This window comes from Callithrix jacchus, chromosome 5 (genome assembly GCF_049354715.1).
Source record: "Callithrix jacchus isolate 240 chromosome 5, calJac240_pri, whole genome shotgun sequence".
NCBI classification, from domain to species: Eukaryota; Metazoa; Chordata; class Mammalia; order Primates; family Cebidae; genus Callithrix; species Callithrix jacchus.
Genome location: NC_133506.1, coordinates 85,287,419 through 85,309,757, shown reverse-complemented (window position 1 = coordinate 85,309,757; position 22,339 = coordinate 85,287,419). Strand labels below are relative to the sequence as shown.

General features: G+C 44.1%; 1 protein-coding gene across 2 annotated transcripts in view; it reads left to right on the top strand.

Moving 5' to 3' along the window:
- Nucleotides 1-3: 3 nt before the first annotated feature.
- The window catches only part of EFTUD2 (elongation factor Tu GTP binding domain containing 2), a 49,635-nt gene continuing 27,299 nt past the window's right edge, over nt 4-22,339 (top strand). For both annotated transcript variants that reach the window (XM_008996800.5, XM_002748082.6), the window contains exons 1-9: nt 4-78; nt 4,624-4,732; nt 10,130-10,295; nt 11,245-11,323; nt 15,093-15,168; nt 15,643-15,708; nt 17,073-17,108; nt 18,162-18,252; nt 19,149-19,231. In XM_008996800.5, the coding sequence (XP_008995048.1) occupies nt 4,628-4,732; nt 10,130-10,295; nt 11,245-11,323; nt 15,093-15,168; nt 15,643-15,708; nt 17,073-17,108; nt 18,162-18,252; nt 19,149-19,231 (702 nt within the window). In that variant the 5' untranslated portion in view covers nt 4-78; nt 4,624-4,627. The remainder of the gene's footprint in view (nt 79-4,623; nt 4,733-10,129; nt 10,296-11,244; nt 11,324-15,092; nt 15,169-15,642; nt 15,709-17,072; nt 17,109-18,161; nt 18,253-19,148; nt 19,232-22,339) is intronic.

Below are 22,339 nucleotides of genomic sequence, written 5' to 3'. Positions count from 1 at the left end.
CGCAGACGTTTCCTTGGCGTGGGGCGGAAGCGCGGTCTTCGGCGGCGGCCTAGGAACTCTCAGCTGAGCAGGCGGGAGGTAGGTTGAAGCAGATCTGCGGTACGGAAGGGTTGCTCCAGGTGGGACAGGAATTAAAGAGCGTCAGATCTGGAAGAGGCCTTATATACTGTCTGCCCCTTTCGCTTTACGGATGGGTAAATTGAGGCCTGGAGCGGGAAAAAGAATGGAAGACCCTCTCCTCCGCGTGTCTCCCCCAGGCTTCCGAAGCGCACACACCTCGATTCTGGGGATACCTCTATAGCCTCCGTCCGTAAAATCGCATCCCTAGGAAGGAGCGGTGCTCTAACTGTCCAGTCCCCTCGCTCACTCCCTCTTCCATTTGTGCCGCCTTCAGCCCTTCTATGCCAGGTTCCCTCCGACGTTCCCTTTGAGCTCCTGTATCGGAGCGGGAAGCCGCAGTGAGGTTTGTTTCCATGAGTCGCTAGTTTTGTGTAACTAGCTTGGCTTATTCCATGAACAGCTTTCTACAAAAATGTCTTCAATCGGCCAGGCACGGTGGCTCACGGCTGTAATCCCGGCACTTTGGAGGCCGATGCAGGCAGATAACCTGAGGTCAGGAGTTCGAGACCAGCCTGACCAAAACGGTGAAACACCCCCCCCCCTACTAAAAATACAAAAAAAATTAGTCGGGTGTAGTGAGTGGTGCACGCCTGTAGTCGCAGCTACTCTGGAGGCTGAGGCAGGAGAATCGCTTGAATCCAGAAGGCAGAGGTTGCAGTAAACCGAGATAGTGCCATTGTACTTCAGCCTGGGCAACGAGAAGGAAACTCTGTCTCAATCAATCAATCAATCAATCAATAACTAACTAACTAATTAACTAACTAACTTTCTTCAGTTACTTGATTGGGGTCTTGGGAGAATGAGATAAGCATAAATGCAACAGTAGCTTTTTGGAAGTAAAAAGAATCACTATATAGGTGAAAGTTTCCATAATAATTTACATTTAATTATTGGTCCTTAGAGCTTTAATTATCTATCTACATTGAGCACCCAGCAGGTGGCATTGAGGGAGATGGAGGTATCAGTCTAATGCAAGAAATATCAGCATCTTAAATTTTTCTTTTTTAAAATTTAGAGATGCGGTCTCCATGTTGGCCAGACTGGTCTCAAACCCCTGACTTCAGGGGATCTGCCCACCTTGGCCTCCCAAAGTGCTGGGATCACAGGCGTGAGCCGCTGCGCCCGGCCCAGCATCTTAAAATTAAACATCCCATTCAGTTAACATTTATCCAGTTCCTACTTACACAAGGTGCCGTCTTGGCCATTGGCTGTATTAACATTGGTACTTTTTGCTCAACTATTTAAAAATGTAAAATGCGGCCAGGTGTGGTGGCTCACACCTGTAATCCAAGCTCTTTGAGAGTCCAAGGCAGACGGATCACCTGAGGTCAGGAGTTCAAGACCAGCCTGGCCAACATAGTGAAATCCCGTCTCTACTAAAAACAAAAATTAGCCAAGTGTGGTGGCACACACCTGTAATCCCAGCTACTTGGGAGGCTGAGGCAGGAGAATTGCTTGAACTTGGGAAGTGAAGGTTGCAGTGAGCTGAGATCATGCCACTGCACTCCAGCCTGGGCAACAGAGTGAGACTCTGTCTCAAAAAAATAAAAAAGTAAAATGCATTCTTAGCTGCAAAAACAGGTGGAGGGGCCAGATTTGGCCACAGGTCAGAGTTTGCCAACTCTTGCACTAAAGTATTAGGAGGTGAAAAGGCATTGTGTCAGCAGCTTACTGTCAAATCATTTGGGAAAAAGAAAGCTATTTGTACTGTTCTTGCCACCTTTTGGTATTATTTTAATAAAATTAAATTTAGTATCATAAAAGAAGTGAAGGGAAGAAGTGGGTACATGGAACACAGGGCTCTAATGTTCAAGAATGACAAAAAATGGTGCTAGCTAACGTTTGTTGAGTCTGGGACTCTGCCACATTCTTTACACAGTGTGATTTATTTAATTCTCAACCATTTATGCAGTGAGGATTGTTCATTCTATTTTCCAGTTGAGGGATCATGTTCGGAGAGATGCACTAATTTACCTGAAGTCACGTAGTTTTTAGTGACAAAGTTGGGATTTGAATCTTAAGTCTTCTGACTCCAGATCCCTAATGCTCTAGTCTGTTATTTATTGCTTGTAAACTATAGTTGGTGATGGTAATTAGTACAGTCACCTACTATTTAAGACAAAATTAAATACTGATAAAAGTGGAAAAGGTTCTACAGGATAGGGGAATGAGAAATTGAAGAGCTAGGAAAGCTTGAAGGAGGTGGCATTTGAACTGTTTCTTTTTGTTGTTGTTGTTTTGAGACGGAGTTTCACTATTGTTACCCAGACTGGAGTGCAGTGGCATGATCTCGGCTCACCGCAACCTCTGCCTCCTGGGTTCAAGCAATTCTCCTGCCTCAGCCTCCCGAGTAGCTGGGACTATAGGCGCACACCACCATGCCCAGCTAATTTTTGTATTTTTAGTAGAGACAGGGTTTCACCTTATTGACCAGGATGGTCTCGATCTCTTGACCTCGTGATCCACCCGCCTTGGCCTCCCAAAGTGCTGGGATTATAGGCGTGAGCCACAGTGCCTGGCTGAACTGTTTCTTTGAATAGAATTTTAATACTTGAGGTTGAGAAAACCCACAAAACTCTACTTAATTACAAAGGGAAAATGAGTAACTTTACAATGGCGCACCTGGTAAACATTACCTTAATGAAGTGATCAAAGTTACCATTACCACTAATGGGGCAAATTGAAATCGTGTATCACCTGATAGGAAATGCACTGAGAAGAGCACAGCATCACTTCTATTATATTCCTATCCAAAACACATAACCTGAATTCATCATAAGGTAACATCAGACAACCCCAAATCAAGGGACATCCTTAAGGATGTCAAGTCATGACAGTCCTTGGAAGGAAAGACTGAAGAACTGTTGGAGATTGAAAGGGACTGAAGACATGGGCTGGGTGCGGTGGCTCACGCCTGTAATCCCAACATTTTGGGAACACTTTGGGAGGCCGAGGCAAGTGGATCACCTGAGGTTAGGAGTTTGAGACCAGCCTGGCCAACATGGTAAAACGTTATTTCTACTAATAATACAAAAATTAGCTGGGTGTGGTAGCGCACGCCTGTGATCCCAGCTAATCCAGAGGCTGAGATGGAGAATCACTTGAACCCGGGAGGCGGAGGTTGCAGTGAGCCGAGATCTCGCCATTGCACTCCAGCCTGGGCAACAAGAACAAAACTCCATCTCAAAAAAAAAAAACATGACAACCAAATGCAAACATGATGATCCTGGATTGGATCCTTGGGCATGTAAGGTATTGGAACAATTTGTAAAACTTGAATGGGATCTGTAAATTAGGCGGTAGTAACGTGTGAATATTAATTTTCTGATTTGGATGATTGTATTGTGGTTATGTAGGAGAATATTCTTGTGTGTAGCAATCACACATGCTGAGGGAGAGGTTGGCAAACTTTTTCTATTAAGGACTGGATAATATTTTAGGCTTTGTGAGCCATATGGTTTCAGTCCCAACTACTCAGCTCTGCTGTTACAGTGTGAAGGCAACTGTAGATGATGTAAATAAATATGCATGGCTGTTTTCCAGTGATTTTTTTTTTTTTTTTTTTTTGAGATGGAGTCTCATTCTGTTTCCCAGGCTGGAGTGCAGCAACACGATCTCAGCTCACTGCAGCCTCCACCTCCTGGGTTCAAGGAGTTCTACATCAGCTTCCAGAGTAGCTGGGATTACAGGCACGTGCCACCGTACCCAGCTAATTTTTGTATTTTTAGTAGAGATGGGGTGTCACCATGTTGGCCAGGCTGTCTCGAACTCCTCAGATGATCCGCCCACCTTGGCCTCCCAAAGTGCTGGGATTACAGGAGTGAGCCACCGTGTCTGGCCTCCCAGTGAAACTTTTTTAATAGACACTGACATTGAAATTCTTTATAATTAATTTTCATGCATCATGAAATATTTTTGTTTTTTTCTTTGAGATATTTTTTGTTTGAAATATTTTTCTTTGATTCTTAGCCTGAGGACCATGCAAAAACAGGTGGAGGGCCAGATTTGGCCACAGGCCAGAGTTTGCCCACTCTTACACGAAATATTAGGAGGTGATGAGACATTGTGTCAGCAGCTTTTAAATAATTTAGGAAAAAGTAAGTTATTTGTACTATTCTTGCCACTTTTTGATAATCAGTTATTTTAAAATTAAATTTAGTATTAAAAAAGTTGGGGGGGGCCTCTTTCAGCTTTGGAGCCCTCCCTCCCTCTTCCTTCTGTCTTCTTCCTTCTTGCCTATTAAACTCTCCGCTCCTTAAACCTAAAAAAAGAAAAAAGAAAAAAAAAGTAGAGGAAAGACTACATAAGTAGAGACAAGTAGAGCAGAGACTTGAGGAAACTACTGAAGTACTGGGCTTTGGAAGGAGCATTCAGTAGGTTGACGTCACTGGAAGGAGGTGTGTGAAAGGGGTGTGGCCTACCATAAGACTAGAGTGGTGGGGCCATCACATGGATGTCTTGATTACCTTGCCAGAATCTAACTCTTCTCTCCTTGCATTTTAGAATCATGGATACCGACTTATATGATGAGTTTGGGAATTATATTGGACCAGAGCTTGATTCTGATGAAGATGATGATGAATTGGGTAGAGAGACCAAAGATCTTGATGAGGTAAAACAAATATATTGCTCTTTTCATCTCGCTCACTAATTATTTGTTTATTTAAAACGAGGTCTCTGTTGCCAGGCTGGAGTGCAGTGTGGCAGTCTCAGCTCACTTCACCCTCCCACCACCTGGGCTTAAGTGATCCTCCCACCTCAACCTCCCGAGTAGCTTAGACTATAGGCACATACTACTTAACTTTTTTTATTTTTTATAGAGACAAAATGTTGCCCAGGCTGGTCTTGAACTCCTGAGCTCAAGCAGTCCACTTGCCTTGGCCTCCCAAAGTGCTAGGATTACAGGCATGAGCCACCATGCCCAGCCCCCTCTTTTTTTTTTTTTTTTTTTTTTTCTTTCTTTCTTCAGAATCTCACCCTGTTTCCCAGGCAGGAGCACGGTGGCACCATCTCGGCTCACTGCAGCCCCCGCCTCCTGGGTCCAAGCGATTCTTATGCTTCAGCCTCCTGAGGGATTACAGGCATATGCCACCATGCCTGGCTAATGTATTTTGTACTTTTAGTAGAGACAGGGTTTCACTATGTTCTCCAACTCCTGGAGAGTCTTGAACTCCTGACTTAAAGTGATCCACCTGCCTCGGCCTGCCAAAGTGGTGGGATTACAGGTGTGAGCCACTGCCCTCCATGCCCAACCCCCAACTTTTTTTTAAAAAGCAATGAAATTCTGAATTCTCTGTGTTCCTGTAATACCCTGTGTGCGTCTCTTGATATTGCCCCTTTAGTAACATGACTAGGTGAGGTCTTATACTGCCCCAGCAAAGCTTAGCTGCTAAGGTTACAAAAGAGAATATGTAGTTTCATTGATGAGATGATTTTGTATGTAATCTGAGCTCTAGCTCATCTGGTAGTAGTACTTCCATTTCCCTGAAGTGTCTTTTAACAGTCATGAATAATTCCCACTTGGAAAAGATATTCAACTCTTCCAGCTGCATGCACTGGGAGCTCCCCCACAAGCTCAGGTTTTCAGAGATGCATAAAAACAATAGAAAGGGGCCGGGTGTGGTAGCTCACACCTTTAAACCCAGCACTTTAGGAGGCTGAGGCAGAAGGATCACTTCAGGTCAGGGGTTTGAGACCAGCCTGACCAACGTGGTGAAACCCCATCTCTACTAAAAATACAAAAATTAGCCAGGCATGGTGGCACATGCCTGTATTCTCAGCTACTCGGGAGGCTGAAACAGGAGGATCACTTGAACCCAGGAGGCGGAGGTTGCAGTGAGCCAAGATCGCGCCACTGCACTCCAGCCTGAGCAAGAGTGAGATTCCATCTCAAAAACCAAACAACAACAACAAAATATGACTGTTGAATACTTGGAAGCTAACATGAGTTTTATAAAAATAATTTTCTCTTGATAGGATTACTAGGTTGAGACACAGGTCGGGGCATGTCTTATAAACCAGCTTTTTAATTTTCTTTTTAAAAATAAAGTTTTATGACCTGGCATGGTGGCTCATGCCTGTAATCCCAGCACTTTGGGAGACTGAGGCAGGTAGATCACCTGAGGTCAGGAGTTTGAGACTAGCCTAGCCAACATGGTGAAACCCTGTCTCTTCTCTGCCTTGGCCTCCCAAAGTGCTGGGATTACAGTTGTGAGCCACTGCGCCCAGCCCAAAAAAATTTTTTTAAAAGGCAATGGTAAAAAAAAATGTTTGTTTAGTTTTATTTTAGACTTGTTGAATTGAGCTACTATAGACTCAGGCAGTCAGAATTACAGGCAGTCAGAAATTATTATATAAAATCCTGCAGTTAGATTCATAATCTATTCAGCAGTATGAGGCAGGAGAAAACTGGCTTGATAGCTATTTTGGAGCCACCACCAGTAGGATATATGTGGCTACCAGAAGAGCTAATATAATCTTAGGCCAATTTAGTAGAAGTGAGAGTGTAAGATGGTAGGAGGTAGCCAGTCTCACCACTGGAGGGTTTTGTGTTCTTAAGGAAGTGGTTGGCATGCTGGAATTTGTGTGAAGGAAAACAAGCACCCACCAGTCCCTCTACCCACCTGCCTACATCTGTACTCATATACAATGCCTTCTCTTCTGTTCGTATGAATGATTAGTTCATGTTTCTGTCTGCTACAAACTAATCCCATTCCTCCTCACCACTCAAGACCTTTGTCTGGCAATTCTCCCCCCTCTCCTGTGCCACCACCAGTTTTCCCTGTCTACTGGATTATCCCTGTCAGCATACACAGATGAATGTTTTCGTTTCTTTTTTCTTTTTCTTTTTCTTTTCTTTTTTTTTTTTTTGCAACGCAGTCTCGCTCTTGTCGCTCAGGCTGGAGTGCAGTGGTGGGATCTCGGCTCACCACAACCTCCACCTCCCAGGTTCAAGTGATTCTCCTGCCTCAGCCTCCTGAGTAGTAGCTGGGATTACCAGTGCCCACCACCACACCCAGCTAAGTTTTTGTATTTTTAGTAGAGGTGGGGTTTTGACATGTTGACCAGGCTGGTCTCAAACTCCTGACCTCAGGTGATCCACCTACCTCGGCCTCCCAAAGTGCTGGGATTACAGGCGTGAGCCGCTGTGCCTAGCCAAAATGTTGTCATTTCATCCTAAAACTCTGTCTTGACCCCCATATTCCCGTTTATTTACCTCCAGATTTTCACTGCTTTCCAATGCAGCACATCTCAAATTAGTTGTTCATATTTGCTGTTGCCAGATCCTCTCTTCCCATTTTCTTTCAAACCCACTTCCATCCTTTTGCCTCTCCCATTCCACCGACTGCTCTTGTCAAGGTCACAGTGACCTCTGCCTTGCTAAATTCCAGAGTCAGTTCCCAGCCCTCATCCTGCATGACTTGCCAGCGTTACCTGACCCAGCTGATCATTCCCTCCTCTAAAATACTCTCTTCCTTTGGCTTTTAGAGAACCCCTGGTTTTCCTCCGCACTGACCATCCCTTCTTAGCCTTTGCTGCTGCTTCCTCATCATCTCTCTGACCTCCAAATGTCAGCAGGCCCAGAGCTCCATTCCTCAAACCTCTTCTCTGTCTACACTCACTCGAATGGTAATCTTATCCAGCCTATCAAATAACTTATTCACTGTGACTCAGATTTGTATCTCCAATCTGGACTTTCCTCTTGAATGTCGTGTTTGTATGTCCAACTTCCTACATGGCGTCTCTACTTGATGTCTAACAGGGAATCTCAAGCCTGGCATATCTCACACGTAAGGACTGAGCTTTTCCTGCCCCGTTCCCCCAACCTGCTCTTACAGTCTTTCTTCCTCATCTCAATAAAGGCAATGCCATTTTCCAGTGCTCAGATCAAAAACCTTGCTGGTTCTCTCTTTTCTCATACTTCCTTTCAATTCATTAGAAAACATTTTTGACTCTGCCTTTGTAGCGTATCCAGAATTCAGCCTCTCCTCACACCTTCCCAGTTCCTACTCTGTCTAGTCCAAGCCACCACCTGTTACTTCTTTCCTAGATTACTGCAGTAGCCTCCTAACTAATCTCCTTGCTTCTACTGTATTCTCAGTATTGGAGCTGGAGTGGTTCTTTTAAAACAGAAGTCTGATCATATCACTTCTCTGCTCCAAACCCCTGGTGCAGAGTTTCTTCATCTCAGCACCATTGACACTGGGCCCAGATAATTCTTTCTGTGAGGATTCTGTGTGTTATATATAGGCTGTTTAGCAGCATCCATAGCCTCTACCCACTAGGTGCTAATGGCACCTGTCCCCTGACTTTTGCTCTAAAGTAAAAGTAAAGTCCAGTTTCTTAGAGCACTCCAGAAGATCCTGCATATCGCCTCCCATGTGATCGCAGCTTCCTGTTCCCCATCCTTCACTTCATTCTCACCATATCGACTTCCTTGCTAAACCTCAAAGTTGCCACATGCTCTTGGCTCTGGGCCTTTTCATTCACTCTTTCCTTAGCCGTTTAGAATGCTCTTCCTCAGGTACCAGTAGAGCTTACTCTCTGCAGATTTTTCTCTCCAATAGCACCTCTTTTTCCTTCACTGTTTTATTACTAACACCTAGAACAGTGCTTGGCACATATTAAGTGCTCAGTAAGTGTTTACTGAATGAATGAATAAACCAGGATGTTTTAGGGCATATAGGGTGACCTGGTAGCCACCTTAGATTATTTGGAAGACTTTTTAGCAGAAGTGAGATGTCTTCATTAATGTTACATGTGACCATGGATTAATTTGTAAGGAGGTAGATTTGAAGTTCTTTACTTGTAAAGTGTACAATTTAATGGCTTTTCAGGTATTCACAATCATGCAACTGTCATCACAATTTTAGAACATTTTCATTATCTCAGAAAAAAACTCCACGCTCCTTAACCGTTTCCCTCCCACCCACACCTACCCTGCCAGCCTTGGGCAATCTGATTTCTGTCTATGTAGATTTCCTATTCTGGATACTTTCATATAAATGGAATCATATGCAGCTTTTTCAGTCTGGCATCTTTACTCAGCATCATGTTTTCAAGGCTCATCTATATTGTAGCATGTGTATACCTATAGCAAGTGTATATATTTTGTTTTTGTTGCCAATAATCTGTTGTATGAATGTACCACATGTCATTTATCCAGTCATCAGTGGATTGACATTTCGTTGTTCCACTTTTTGGCTACTATAAATAATGCCCCTATGAACATTGATTTCTAAGTTTTTGTGTGGCCGTAAGTTTTCATTTGTCTTGGGTATATACTTAGGAGTAGACATGCTGGGTCATATGTAACTCTGTGTTGAACATTTTGAGGAACTACCAAACTATTTTCCAAAACAGCTGCACCTTTTCCCCATCAGCAGTGTGTGAGATTTCAGTTTCTCCACATCCTTACCAGCACCTGTTACTATCTATCACAAAGTTATTTTCCAAGAACAATTCTGTGGATATAAGTGAAAATTTTAAAGGTATAGGCTTATCCCCAGTTTTTACCTCTGGCTTCTGGTTTCTGCCCTTGGAGAAAGTTTCTTTTCTTCCCCCTAAAAGGCTGTGTCGTGATTTGTTTTCTTGTCTCAACCTACTTGTGACTAGTGGCCCACATTTAGAAAGGGGCCAACTAGAATGCTCTTCTAAAGCAATTCTCCTGCCTCAGCCTCCCTACTAGCTGGGATTATAGGTGTCCGCCACCATGCCTGGCTAATTTTTGTATTTTTAATAGAGGCAGAGTTTCACCATGTTGGCCAGGCTGGTCTTGATCTCCTGACCTCAAGTGATCCACCGGCCCCGTCTTCCCAAAGAGCTGGCCTTGGCTTAGAGTCTACTCTTTGTGAAGGGTCTCATAGGAGTGGAACCTGACCCATTGGCATAGAACTCAAAATAAGAAGCTGGCCAGCATATACAGTCACTGCTCTTCCTCATGGAAGGTGGTCAGACATCAAAGAGGAAAAGTATGTGCCTCTTCAATTCTTTTCCCTCTTGCTTTCAGATGGATGATGATGATGACGACGATGACATAGGGGATCATGACGATGACCATCCTGGGATGGAGGTGGTGCTGCATGAGGACAAGAAGTATTACCCAACAGCCGAGGAGGTATATGGCCCTGAGGTGGAGACCATAGTTCAAGAGGAAGACACTCAGCCTCTCACAGGTATGCCAGGAGGAGCTGGGCTGTGAGGAGGTGAAATTGAAACCTGGAAACTTCATTTCATAGCTGTCAGCAAATGAATTGATAGTTTTTCTTTACTAGCTTCAGGTACTATTTCTGAGTTAAGAGTCAGTTAATCGTCTTTTAATATTCAGTAAAGCTCTTAACTAGTTACTAAGCAAATAAGAGTTATTTCTTATCTGCTGTCAGTTTAGGTGCATGAAGACTGTCATTTAGTTTATTTACCCTGTGGCCTGATATGTTTTTCCATCCGAATAACCCCAGCCCTTTTAACCAGTTCTCATGTGTATTGTCCATTTCTTTTTCTTTTTTTGAGACAAAATCTTACAGGCAAGAGCCACTGCAACCAGCCCTATTGTCCATTTCTTAATAGTTTTCATAGGCTGGAAGTGGTGGCTCACGCCTGTAATCCCAGCACTTTGGGAGGCTGGAGCAGGAGGATCGCTTGAGCCCAGCAGTTCGAGACCAACCTGGGCGACATGGTGAAACCCCATCTCTATAAAAATTAGAAAACTTAGCCAGGCATGGTGATGGTTGCTTCTCAGCAACTCAGGAGACTCAGGCAGGAGGATCACTTGATTGTGCCATGAATACACTTCAGCCTGGGTAACAGAGTAAAACCCTGTCTCAAAAAAAAAAAGTTTTTATTGATCTTCTGGAACTGACATTGACCTCAGCCTACATCCATTCCCTCTCCCTTCCTCCTGCTCTCCCTCAAAATGAAGTCCACTCCTCTTTCCACAATTCAAGGCCCTTCACTGTCTCATGCCAAACAGTATTTCCAAAACTTTCTCAACATATGAGTGATCCTTGAGAGTAAAATGAATGTTATATGTTATACATTCTGAAATGTCAGTCTAATGGAATAGTGCTTTGTATTTTTATGTTTTATGCCTACCTACACATCACTACCTTTTTTTTTTTCTTCTAGAACCCATTATTAAGCCAGTAAAAACCAAGAAATTCACTCTGATGGAGCAGACATTACCTGTTACGGTATATGAGATGGAGTAAGTTATAAGGTTGCTCACCCTCTGTGCAGGAATGCTGTGGGTTCACATTTATTTTTGTTTTTTGAGACAGAGTCTTGTTTTGTCGCCAGACGCCAGGCTGGAGTACAGTGGCATGATCTCAGCTCACTGCAACCTCCACCTTCCGGGTTCAAGCAATTCTCCTGCCTCAGCCTCCCGAGTAGCTGGGACTACAGATGTGCGCCACCACGCCCAGCTAATTTTTGTATTTTTTTAGTAGAGACGGGTTTCACCATGTTGGCCAGGATGGTCTCGATCTCTTGACCTCGTGATCCGCGCACCTCGGCCTCCCAAAGTGCTGGGATTACAGGCGTAAGCCACCATGCCCAGCTGACTGGGTTCATGTTTTTATAGAGACAGGAGGTGGTTTGTGGCTGAAATTGCCAGTAAATTATGGCAGCAGGTATCTCCATGTCTCTCAAATTATCCTTCTGCTAATGTGGCTGCTGGGATATTTGGGCTTAGTCCCTCATCCAGATGTTAGCTGTCTCGTCTTCTTCCAGATCTTTAGTTTGATATTGAAAACCAGCCCTTAGGACAGACCTGGGTATTATAGTTAACACTGTTGGGTCCACCAGAGTCAACAGTTGGGTCTACCAGAGTCAAAACAGCCTGTTTGACTCAGTAAGACTGATGAGTATTTTAGGAACATATTAGCTCTTTATTTCGTTTTTGTTGTTAATTTAAGACAATGTCTCATTTTGTTGCCCAGGCTGGAGTGCAGTGGCACGATCATGGCTCATTGCAGCCTTGACCTCCTAGGCTCAATAGATCTGTCAGCCACAGCCTCCTAAGTAGCTGGGACTACAGGAACACACCACCACACCTGGCTAATTTTTGTGTTTTTTATAGAGTTTCACTGTGTTGCCCAGGCTGGTCTCAAACTCCTGGGCTCAAATGATTCTCCTGCCTTAGCTTCTCACAGTGCTGAGATTATGGGCGTGAGCCAACTGTGCCCGGCCCTCAACTCTCTATTTTGAAAAGGAGAGCAGAAGCAGGTAGATATATGTGTAGGATCATGTACGTGCTCGTGTGCATGTGCTTTCTCTCTCTCTCTCTTTTTTTTTTTTGGTTGAGACAGAGTCTCATTCTTTTGCCCAAGCTGGAGTGCAGTGGTGTGATCTTGACTCACTGCAACCTCCACTTCCCAGGTTCAGATGATTCTCCTTCCTCAGCCTCCCCGGTAGCTGGGATTACAGGCACGTGCCACCATGCCTGGCTAATTTTTGTATTTCTAGTAGAGACAGGGTTATATCACGTTAGCCAGGCTGGTCTCGAACTTCTGACCTCAGGTGATCCGCTCACCTTAGCCTCCCAAAGTGCTGGGATTGCAGGCATGAGCTGCTGTACCTGGCTTCTTTTTCTTTTTTTTTTTTGAGAGACAGAATCTCACTCTGTCACCCAGGCTGGTGTGCAGTGGTGCAGTCTAGTCACTGCAGCCTTGGGCTTAGGCGGTTCTCCCACCTCAGCCTTTTGAGTAGCTGGGATTACCAGTGTGCCCCACTGTGCCTGGCTAATTTTTAAATTTGTTGTAGCAATGGAGTCTTGCTAGGTTGCCCAAGCTAGTCATGAACTTTTGGCCTCAAGCAGTTCTTCCACTTTGGTCCCCAAAGTGCTGGGATTGCAGGTGTAAGCCACTATGCCCAGCCATTTAGGCTCTAATTTATACTCTAAACTATTATGGAAAACAGTTTCACTAGCAAAATATACTTGTAAGCTCCTCATATAATGAAGTGCTTATGACTTCCTAGATAACAAAGCTTTTTTTTTTTTTGAGATGGAGTTTTCATTTCTTGTTGCTCAGGCTCGATCTCAGCTCACTGCAACCTCTGCCTCCCATGTTCCAATGATTATCCTGCCTCAGCCCCTCGAGTAGCTGGGAATTGCAGATTCCTGCCACCATGCCCAGATGATTTTTTGTATTTTTAGTAGAGATGGGGTTTCGCCATGTTGGCCAGGCTGGTCTCAGACTCCTGACCTCAGGTGACCCACCCACCTTGGCCCCCCAAAGTGCTGGGATTACAGGCATGAGCCACTGCGTCCAGCCTGATAACGAAACTTTTTTTTTTTGTTTGTGTTTAAAACATACTGGAGCTGGGCACAGTGGCTCATGCCTGTAATCCCAGCCATTTGGGAAGCCAAGGCAGGTGGATCACTTGAGCCCACAAGTTCGAAACCAGCCTGGGTAACATGGTGAAACCCCATCTCTACTGAAAATACAAAAAATTATCTGGTCTTGGTGGCATGCACCTGTAGCCCCACCTGTAGCCTTAGGAGGCTGCAGGAGAATCTTCTGAGCCCAGGGAAGTTGAGGCTGTGATAAGCCATGCTGTGCCAATGTGCTCCAGCCTGGGCAATGAGAGTGAGACCCTGTCTAAAAAAAAAACATACTGACCTCTTGTATGTTCAAAACATTAGAGTCCCTTCTGAAATAAATTATCTACCATCGTGCAGACATTTTTAATTTTGTATTTATTTATTTATTAGACAGAGTCTTGCTGGGTTGCCAGGCTGGAGTGCAGTCACGTAGCCTTGGCTCCCTGCAACCTCAGCTTCCTGGGTTCAAACGATTCTCCTGGTTCAGCCTCCCGAGTAGCTGGGACTATGGGCATGCACCACCATGCCCAGCTAATTTTTGTATTTTTATTAAGACGGGGTTTCACTATGTAGGCCAGGATGGCTTGATCTCTTGACCTGTGATCCGCCTGTCTTGGCCTCCCAAAGTGCTGGGATTATAGGCATGAGCCATTGCTCTGCAGACATTTTTGAACCAAATTTTCAGTTGTCTTTAGAACTTGCTTCATATTCCTTTGCATTCTCAATGGTGACTTTTAAAGTCTTCAGTCTTGACTGGGCACAGTGGCTCACACCAGTAATCCCTGCACTTTGGGAGGCTGGAACAGATGGATCACCTAAGGTCAGGTGTTCAAGACCAGCCTGACCAACATGTTGAAACCCCATCTGTACTGAAAATCGAAAAATTAGCTGGGCGTTGTGGTCTCGGCCTCCCAATGTGCTGGGATTACAGGTGTGAGCCACTGTACCCGGCCTGACTTTTGTATTTTTAGTAGAGATAGGGTTTCACCATATTAGCCTGGCTGGTGTCGAACTCCTGACGTCAGGTGATTCGCCCACCTCAGCCTCCCAAAGTGCTGGAATTACAGGCGTAAGCCACCATGCCCAGCCTCTTCTTTCATTTTCAGTCTTGCTATATTACTATTAAAATTCCTGTGGGCTGGGCGTGGTGGCTCACGCCTGTAATCCTAGCACTTTGGGAGGCAGAGATGGACGGATCATTTGAGGTCAGGAGTTCTAGACCAGCCTGACCAACATGGCAAAACCCCATCACTACAAAAAAAAAATACAAAGAAATTAGGCGGGTGTGGTAGTACATGCCTGTAGTTCCAACTACTTGGGAGGCTGAGGCAGGAGAATCGCTTGAACCTGTGAGGTGGAGGTTGCAGTGAGCTGAGATTACGCCATTGCACTCCAGGCTGGGTGACGGAGCTAGGAAAAAAAAAAAATTCCCATGATAGTCCATTCACAGATTGTGTTACCTCATGGATAAGTTTCTTGCATTCGTAAAGCCAGAGCTGTATAAGTATAGACATTCACATCTGTCTGCCTGAGTGCTCTCCAGTTGGTCTGAAAGTTGTTCCTGGCCAAAAATACCTGAAACACCTTTACACCCCTCCTCATTTGGAAACTTTTGCCAAAGTCTCTTTTCTCTTTTCCTTTGTCCTTTCAGTTTCTTGGCAGATCTGATGGATAACTCAGAGCTCATCAGAAATGTGACCCTTTGTGGACATCTCCACCACGGCAAGGTATGAGAGAACTTTCAGTTTCTTGGAACAGGATTTCTCTTTTGTTCCTCCTCAGAATCACAGTGATTGAGGTTCCAGGTCACAAGACTCAACTCTTGACGAGGGGCACTGCATGCCTGTTATGAAACCATGCTGTGAAATTCTGGCTTTTCCCAAGCAGCAGGTGGAGCCTGTTCCTAAGCCACTTGCATGCCTGAGCCTTGTGTCTATATCTGGACAGAAGATGGGAAATTGAGCCTTACTCTGATTTTTATAAGTTTTCATTTCCTGGGGGATGCCTGTCTAAGAAAGATTTCATCTTTTATTTGACAGTAATCCTGTGGCTTCAGTGTTAATTCTTTGCTGTCCCATAATCCTCCTTGCCCTCCTTTCTTCTCCTTATCCCTAAATTATGTGATGTATTAGGAGATGGGGGAAGGGCACAGTAAATTCTCCTCTGTGGTTGGCAGGTATTAACTGTCTCTTTCCTTTTAGACATGTTTCGTAGATTGTTTAATTGAGCAGACTCACCCGGAAATCAGAAAGCGCTATGACCAAGATGTAAGTAGAAGTTCTGTTGAGGGTTTAGGATGAACCATTCAGAACAGGTAGAGATGTCTCACCCTTCCTGTTCTCTATAAATAATGATGCCTCCAAAGTGCAGCTTTATAATTGTAATCTCTATTAATAGGCTGTAAAAAAATAATTTCAGTTTCAACTTACTCAGGAGCATAGAGAATATTAAGCTGCAGTATTTTTGGATGATCCATTTTGCACTCGGGATCCCTCCTCTGTTATGATATATCCTGACTTTTATAGTCTATTCTTTCCTGTCATAGTATTAATAGCCTGCTCTATAAATATGATACAATTGTACTTGGTTTTCATGGTAAATTTAAATGCCTGTGAATGAGGCCAACTGTGGCTATAAGTCTCAGTGCAATAAATGTTCAATGCCTGCCATATTGGTTGTTTTTAACACTCTAGCATGAAGGTTGACATGTCTCTCTTTACCACACTAAGAATTCCATGTATTTGATATAAATCAGCTCTTAGCTATACCTGGTCTTCAGTGACCTCCCCCAACTCAGAAAGACGAAAACAGCTCGGCATGGTGGCTCATGCCTGCAATCCCAGCACTTTGGGAGGCCAGGGTGGGAGGATTACTTGAAGTCAGGAGTTTCAGATCAGCCTGTCCAATACGGCGAGAGCCCAACTCTATTAAAAAGGCAAAATGTAGCTGGGCACAGTGGCGTGCACCTGTGGTCCCAGCTACTTGAGGGACTGAGGCAGGAGAATCGCTTGAACCTGGGAGGCAGAGGTTGCAGTGAGCCAAGATCACACCATTGCACTCCAGCCTGGGCAACAGAGAAGACTCCATCTGAAGAAGAAAAAAAAAAAAAAAGACAGAAACTGCAACCAAAAAAAAAATCCCTTGCCTGGTGTAGTGGTTCATGCCTTTAATCCCAGCACTTTGGGAGGCCAACACGGGTGGATCACTTGAGGTCAGGAGTTCGAGAGCAGCCTGACAAACATAGTGAAACCCCATGTTTACTAAAAATACAAAATTAGCTGGGCATGGTGGTGCATGCCTATAATCCCAGCTACTTGGGAGGCTGAGGCAGGAGAATCACTTGAACCCCAAGGTGGAGGTTGCAACGAACCGAAATCTCACTATTGCACTCCAACCTGGGCAACAAGAGCAAAACTCTGTCTCAAAAAAAAAAACCCTCCACACACCCAGGAGGATTTCCAGCTGGGCGGGCACTGGTCTCATTGTCTGGAATTGCTGTGGGGACACCCTGCTCTCTCTCTAATCTCAAAGAAACCCTTGAGCTGGGAGGTGATGAGGAAAAGTGATTGATGGTTCATTTTTGGGAGATGAGTCTGAATTTAGGTGGTAACAACTGTTAATTTTTTTTCAGCTGTGCTATACTGACATCCTCTTCACAGAGCAAGAGGTAAGCATGCCTTGGGGAGTCTGATTGTTGCCTCCACCACATCTACCAGTAATAGTTTTGTAAGGAATGTAGGGGAGCCTTTATGATAGCATTTTAGTTCATACCCTACTCCTCTCTTTCCACTTCTCACACCCCATCTCCTCCTTCCTCCAGTCACTCCAGGGTTATAATTTGAAAGAGAACTGGGTAGGCAAGCTGCAGGTTGGGTGGGGGGACCCTCCTGTTCTTGACTAGATTAAAGTTGGCCTAATCCGGTCAAATGCTAAGAGACGATGCCTGCATTTGTGCTATAGTTATACAGAAGCTCAATGTGATTTTTTTTAAATGACATCATCCTTGAAAAATCTGCAGGATGACTTCATCCATATGATGACCTCTTTCTAGGAGTAGCTTTTTTAAACTGGGTTCCTATATCTTTGTGCTTTTCTTTTTGTCTTTGCATTGAATCTTTCTCCTCTCTGACCCCTTCTCTTTCCCCGCCTCTTATTTCTGTCCCTTTTTCCTAATGGAAGTTTTAAGTATAAATAAGTATGGCTGATTAAAGACACTGGAATTAGTTAAGATAGATTAGCAATCAGTGCATGTTAGTTGTTATTGTTTTAAAATTGTTACTGTTTTATAATGTATTTATGTGTTTGTTTGGCTGGAGTTTTTAAAAATGTTTATTATAGCTTTTATATTTCTTTAAAAAAACAAACAAACAAACTACCCCAGATTATACCTTTTTACTTTCAAAGTGCTCAGCTTGTTTTTGTTTCTAATGTATAAAGAGGATGAGATTCTAGGACCCTGGAGTCTCTGATGAGGCTTAATAGTGCTTTGTTTGCAGTAATTCATTTTCATCTTTTCATATTTGAAAACAAGCCCCCCAGAATGCTATCTAACACCAAGATACTTCGTCTTCAAGGTCATGCTGGTTAGAGACCTAGAGAAAAATCATACCCACTACAATCAGAGGCATCAGTGTAATTTACTAGCAACTGGGGAGCCCCAAGAATGAAATGAACCCCTCTTGCATAGGAAGAGGTCTTGACTACTCTTTGTTCCTTTCAGAGAGGTGTTGGCATCAAAAGCACTCCTGTGACAGTGGTCTTGCCAGACACCAAAGGAAAATCTTATCTCTTCAATATCATGGACACCCCAGGTAGGACATCCTTTGGCTTTTAATTATTAGAACCTTGTCCTGTTTTGTGTGTGTCCTCTCACTGAGCAGAACAGAGCAGTGAATCTTTGTTTTTACATTTCCTCACCTTCATTGAAACCATTTTCAGTTTTGACTCTCCTTTGTTTCTGACTTGTTAGTTTAGCAGGCATCATACTCCAGGCCTCCTATTCATGTCTTTACTCTTTAGAATATTTAACCATCTTAGAGAATCTTACTTATTTCAGCCTGTCAGGCCCCATGCTAGCTGCTGGGGAGCTAAAGGTGAGCCAGATCCAGTGCCTGGCCTAGAGTGCTCTCAGTGTTTTGAAGGAGACTGGTGAACATACAGATGACCTCGAGAGCAGAGCACCTTGGCTGACTCTTCCTCTTTGGCAAAGGAGCAACTGGGGCAGAGTTTTTAAAAACTAGAAGGTTTTAAGTTTTGGCTGATTTGCCCTCTTGGCACCATCAGATGCCCAGTGCCCTGAAACCTCTCAGACCCTGCTCCCATAGTACCTCGCCAGGAACTGCCCTCCTTGAACAGTACACTGTGCTCCAGGCAGGCCCTCCTTTGCCCTTTCTCCTGCCTCCAGATTGTCTCGAGTCTCTCAGAATTCTGCTTACTGCTGATCAGGCTAAGCTGGTGTGTGAGTGTGGACTCATGCTCTCCTAGGGAAGGCACTTCTTCTTTTTATGTAGGGAGTCTCCTGTAGAAAAGCTTAGTGCAAGGATATGACTCTAATGGGGGAAATTTTTACTGTGTAGGCGGTTATGGCGTGGAGAGAAAGGGGATATTTGGAGGTTCTTGGGCTTTGCAGTGCCCCTCAGTTCACCCTACCTATTAATTGTGCTTTATTTTGTACCACGTCATAACTGACTTAGAATTTGCTTTTCAGGACATGTGAATTTCTCTGATGAGGTCACAGCTGGCTTGCGTATCTCAGATGGAGTGGTCCTTTTCATTGATGCCGCGGAGGGGGTGAGTTGGACTTAGCTCTCAGAATCTCATCCACCCTGTTATGTTTGTCCCCACACGATACCCAGAGCACTGAGTGACCTGGGAGCCAGAGAACTTGAAACTCTCTGGGATTAAGGCTCAAATTTGCTCTAAAATTAAAGCAGCAAATAAAGTTCAAAATTAATTCTCACCAGACTCGGTAATCCCAGCACTTTCGGAGGCTGAGGTGGGTGGATCACCTGAGGTCAGGAGTTTGAGACCAGTCTGGCCAACATGGCGAAATACAAAAATACAAAAATTAGCCAGGGGTGGTGACCCATGCCTGTAATCCCAGCTACTCATTAGGCTGAAGCAGGACAATCACTTGAGCCTGGGAGTTGGAGGTTGCAGTGAGCTGAGATTGTGCCACTACACTCCAGCCTGGGTGACAGAGTGAACACTCTCAAAAAAAGAAGAAAAAAAATTATCAGTGTGGGTCCCCTTGCTTCCTGCTCAGTGAAGCTCAAAATGAAAACTCGTCGTTATTCAGAAAACACAAAAGATAAAATGACAAATGTAAATAAAAGAAAGTAAGTGGATTTTTAATATTAGTTGAGTTTTTCCAAGAGATTGGAGTTAAAAGACCAGGGTGTCTTCTGTATTCCTGAATTGAGAGATTGAACACTTTGGCCAAGCTCATTCGTGTTGTCATTGGTGAAACAGCCAGCAGAGGGAGCCAGAATTGTCTTTTTTTAACTGACTTCATTTTGGAATAATATCACAGTGAAAATTTGCAAGAATTGTACACAGAACCCACCCTCATTTACTTTGTAATTCTCTCTGTACACGTTCAGTAACACACACACACACACACACACACACACACACACACACACAGAGGTGTATATATTTTCCTCTTGAACCATTTGAATATTTCAGAATGTATTTTCTAATAAGGACATTCACCTACATAACCACAAAACAGTTACCAAAACCAGAAAATTTGACATTGGCACAATCCTCTTGTATAGATCTTTTTCTACAGACTTTATTCAATTTTACTAACAATACCAGCAATTTCCATTGTAGAATTTTTTCCCCGTAATCCAGAGTGATGCATAGCGTTTAGTTTTCATGATTTTCAAGTCTCTGAATTGAAGCTGTTCTTTAGCCTCCCTTGGTCTTTTATGACATTGACACTTTTGAAAAGTACAGGGCACTTATTTTGGATTTGTCTAATATTTCCTCGTGATTAGGCTCTGGTTATTAGAATCTGGTTATTCTGCTTTTTAAAAGAAAAAAAAAATGGGGTTTCACCATGTTGGTTAGACTGGTCTTGAACTCCCAACCTCAGGTGATCCGCCCACCTTGGCCTCCAAAGTGCTTGGATAACAGGCGTGAGCCACCACGCCCGGCCCTTATTCTGCTTCTTACCAAACTTGATCAGTTTTGTAATCATTGATGATTCTTGGCTTACACCTACAGTAGTTACAAATGATTAGTCTTCTAACTCTTCTTATTCATTCTGTTTTGTTTTGTTTTTGAGATAGAGTCTTGCTCTGTTGCCCAGGCTGGAGTGAAGTGGTGCAATCTCGGTTCACTGCAACCTCTGCCTTCTGGGTTTAAGTGATTCTCCTGTCTCAGCCTCCTAAATAGCTGGGATTACAAGTGCACACCACCATGCCCAGCTAATTTTTGTATTTTTAGTAGAGATGGGGTTTCTCCATATTGGGGCCAGGCTGGTCTCGATCTCCTGACCTCAGATGGTCCTCCCACCTCTGCCTCCCAAAGTGCTGGGGTTATAGGTGTGAACCACTGCACCAGGCCATTGTTTCTTGTTGTTGTTGTTTTATTTTGTATTTTTTTGAGATGGAGTCTCTCTCTGTCACTCAGGCTGGAGTGCAGTGGCACGATCTTGGCTCACTGCAACCTCTGCCTCCAGGATTCAAGTGATTCTCCTGCTTCAGCCTCCCAGGCAACCGGGACTATGGGCACCCGCCACCACTCCCAGCTCACTTTTATATTTTTGGATTTCACCATGTTGGTCAGGCTGGTCTTGAACTCCTGACCTCAAGCAGTCCACCAGCTTCAGCCTCCCAAAGTGCTGGGATTACAGGCGTGAGCCACTGCACCTGGCCTATTGGTGGAATCCTATTGTAAAGAAGTGCTTTTGCTTCTCCCCCATTTGCTTATTATCAATATGGATGTATGTTTGTATTTTATTCAGTGAGTTATAATCTGTTGCTGTCCTTACACATTCTGGTGCTCTAGTGCTCTCATCCCAGATTTGGCCAGTGAGAGCTGTTGGCTGGCTCCATTATCCTTTTGATGTCTCATCGTTTTTTGAACTCTTCCTTACTTTCAAGCACAAAAAGGTATTCTAGACATATCTTTCCCTGACCCAATCTTGGAATCAGCCATTTCTTCAAGGAGCTCTGGCTTTTTTTTTCCCTTCAAAGAGATGGGGTCTTCCTCTCTGGCCCAGGCAGGAGTGCAATGGTGCATTTATACCTCACAGCAGACTTCAGCTCCTGAGCTCAAGTGATTCTCCCACTTCGGCCTCCCAAATAAATGGACCATAGATAGGTATGTGCCTCCATGCTCAGCTTATTTTAAAATATTTTTTAGAGAGACGGGTTCTCGCTCTGTAGCCCAGGATGGTCTCGAACTTCTGGCTTCAAGCAGTCCTCCTGCCTTGGCCTCCCAAAATGCTGGGATTACAGGTGTGAGCCACTGCACCCAGCCTAGCAGCTCTGGCTTATAGTGGGGACTAGTATTTAGAAACAAAGGTTTGGGTGTGCTGATTGCTAACTGGGGTACATTGCTTCTAGGCCCTCATTGAGCACAGCTAGGTTATATACATTCATACACATCTATAACTATTTCTGCACACATATATTAAAAATCATGCATTAATCCTAATACCCCCAATTCCATTTCAGCACCACAGGGTTTTCCCAGCCTTCTTAGTTCCTTCTCTGAGAAGGAAACCTGGCTCCCAGCATCATCATTCATGGGTTTATTCATTTCTCAATCCTGCAAGGTGCCCTCTTAAAGTTCCTGTGTCTGTCTTCGGATGGGACATTATCTGCTTCCACCCAGTTATATTTCCCCAGGTCTTTTTTTCTCCCCAGGCTTCACGGTTTGAAG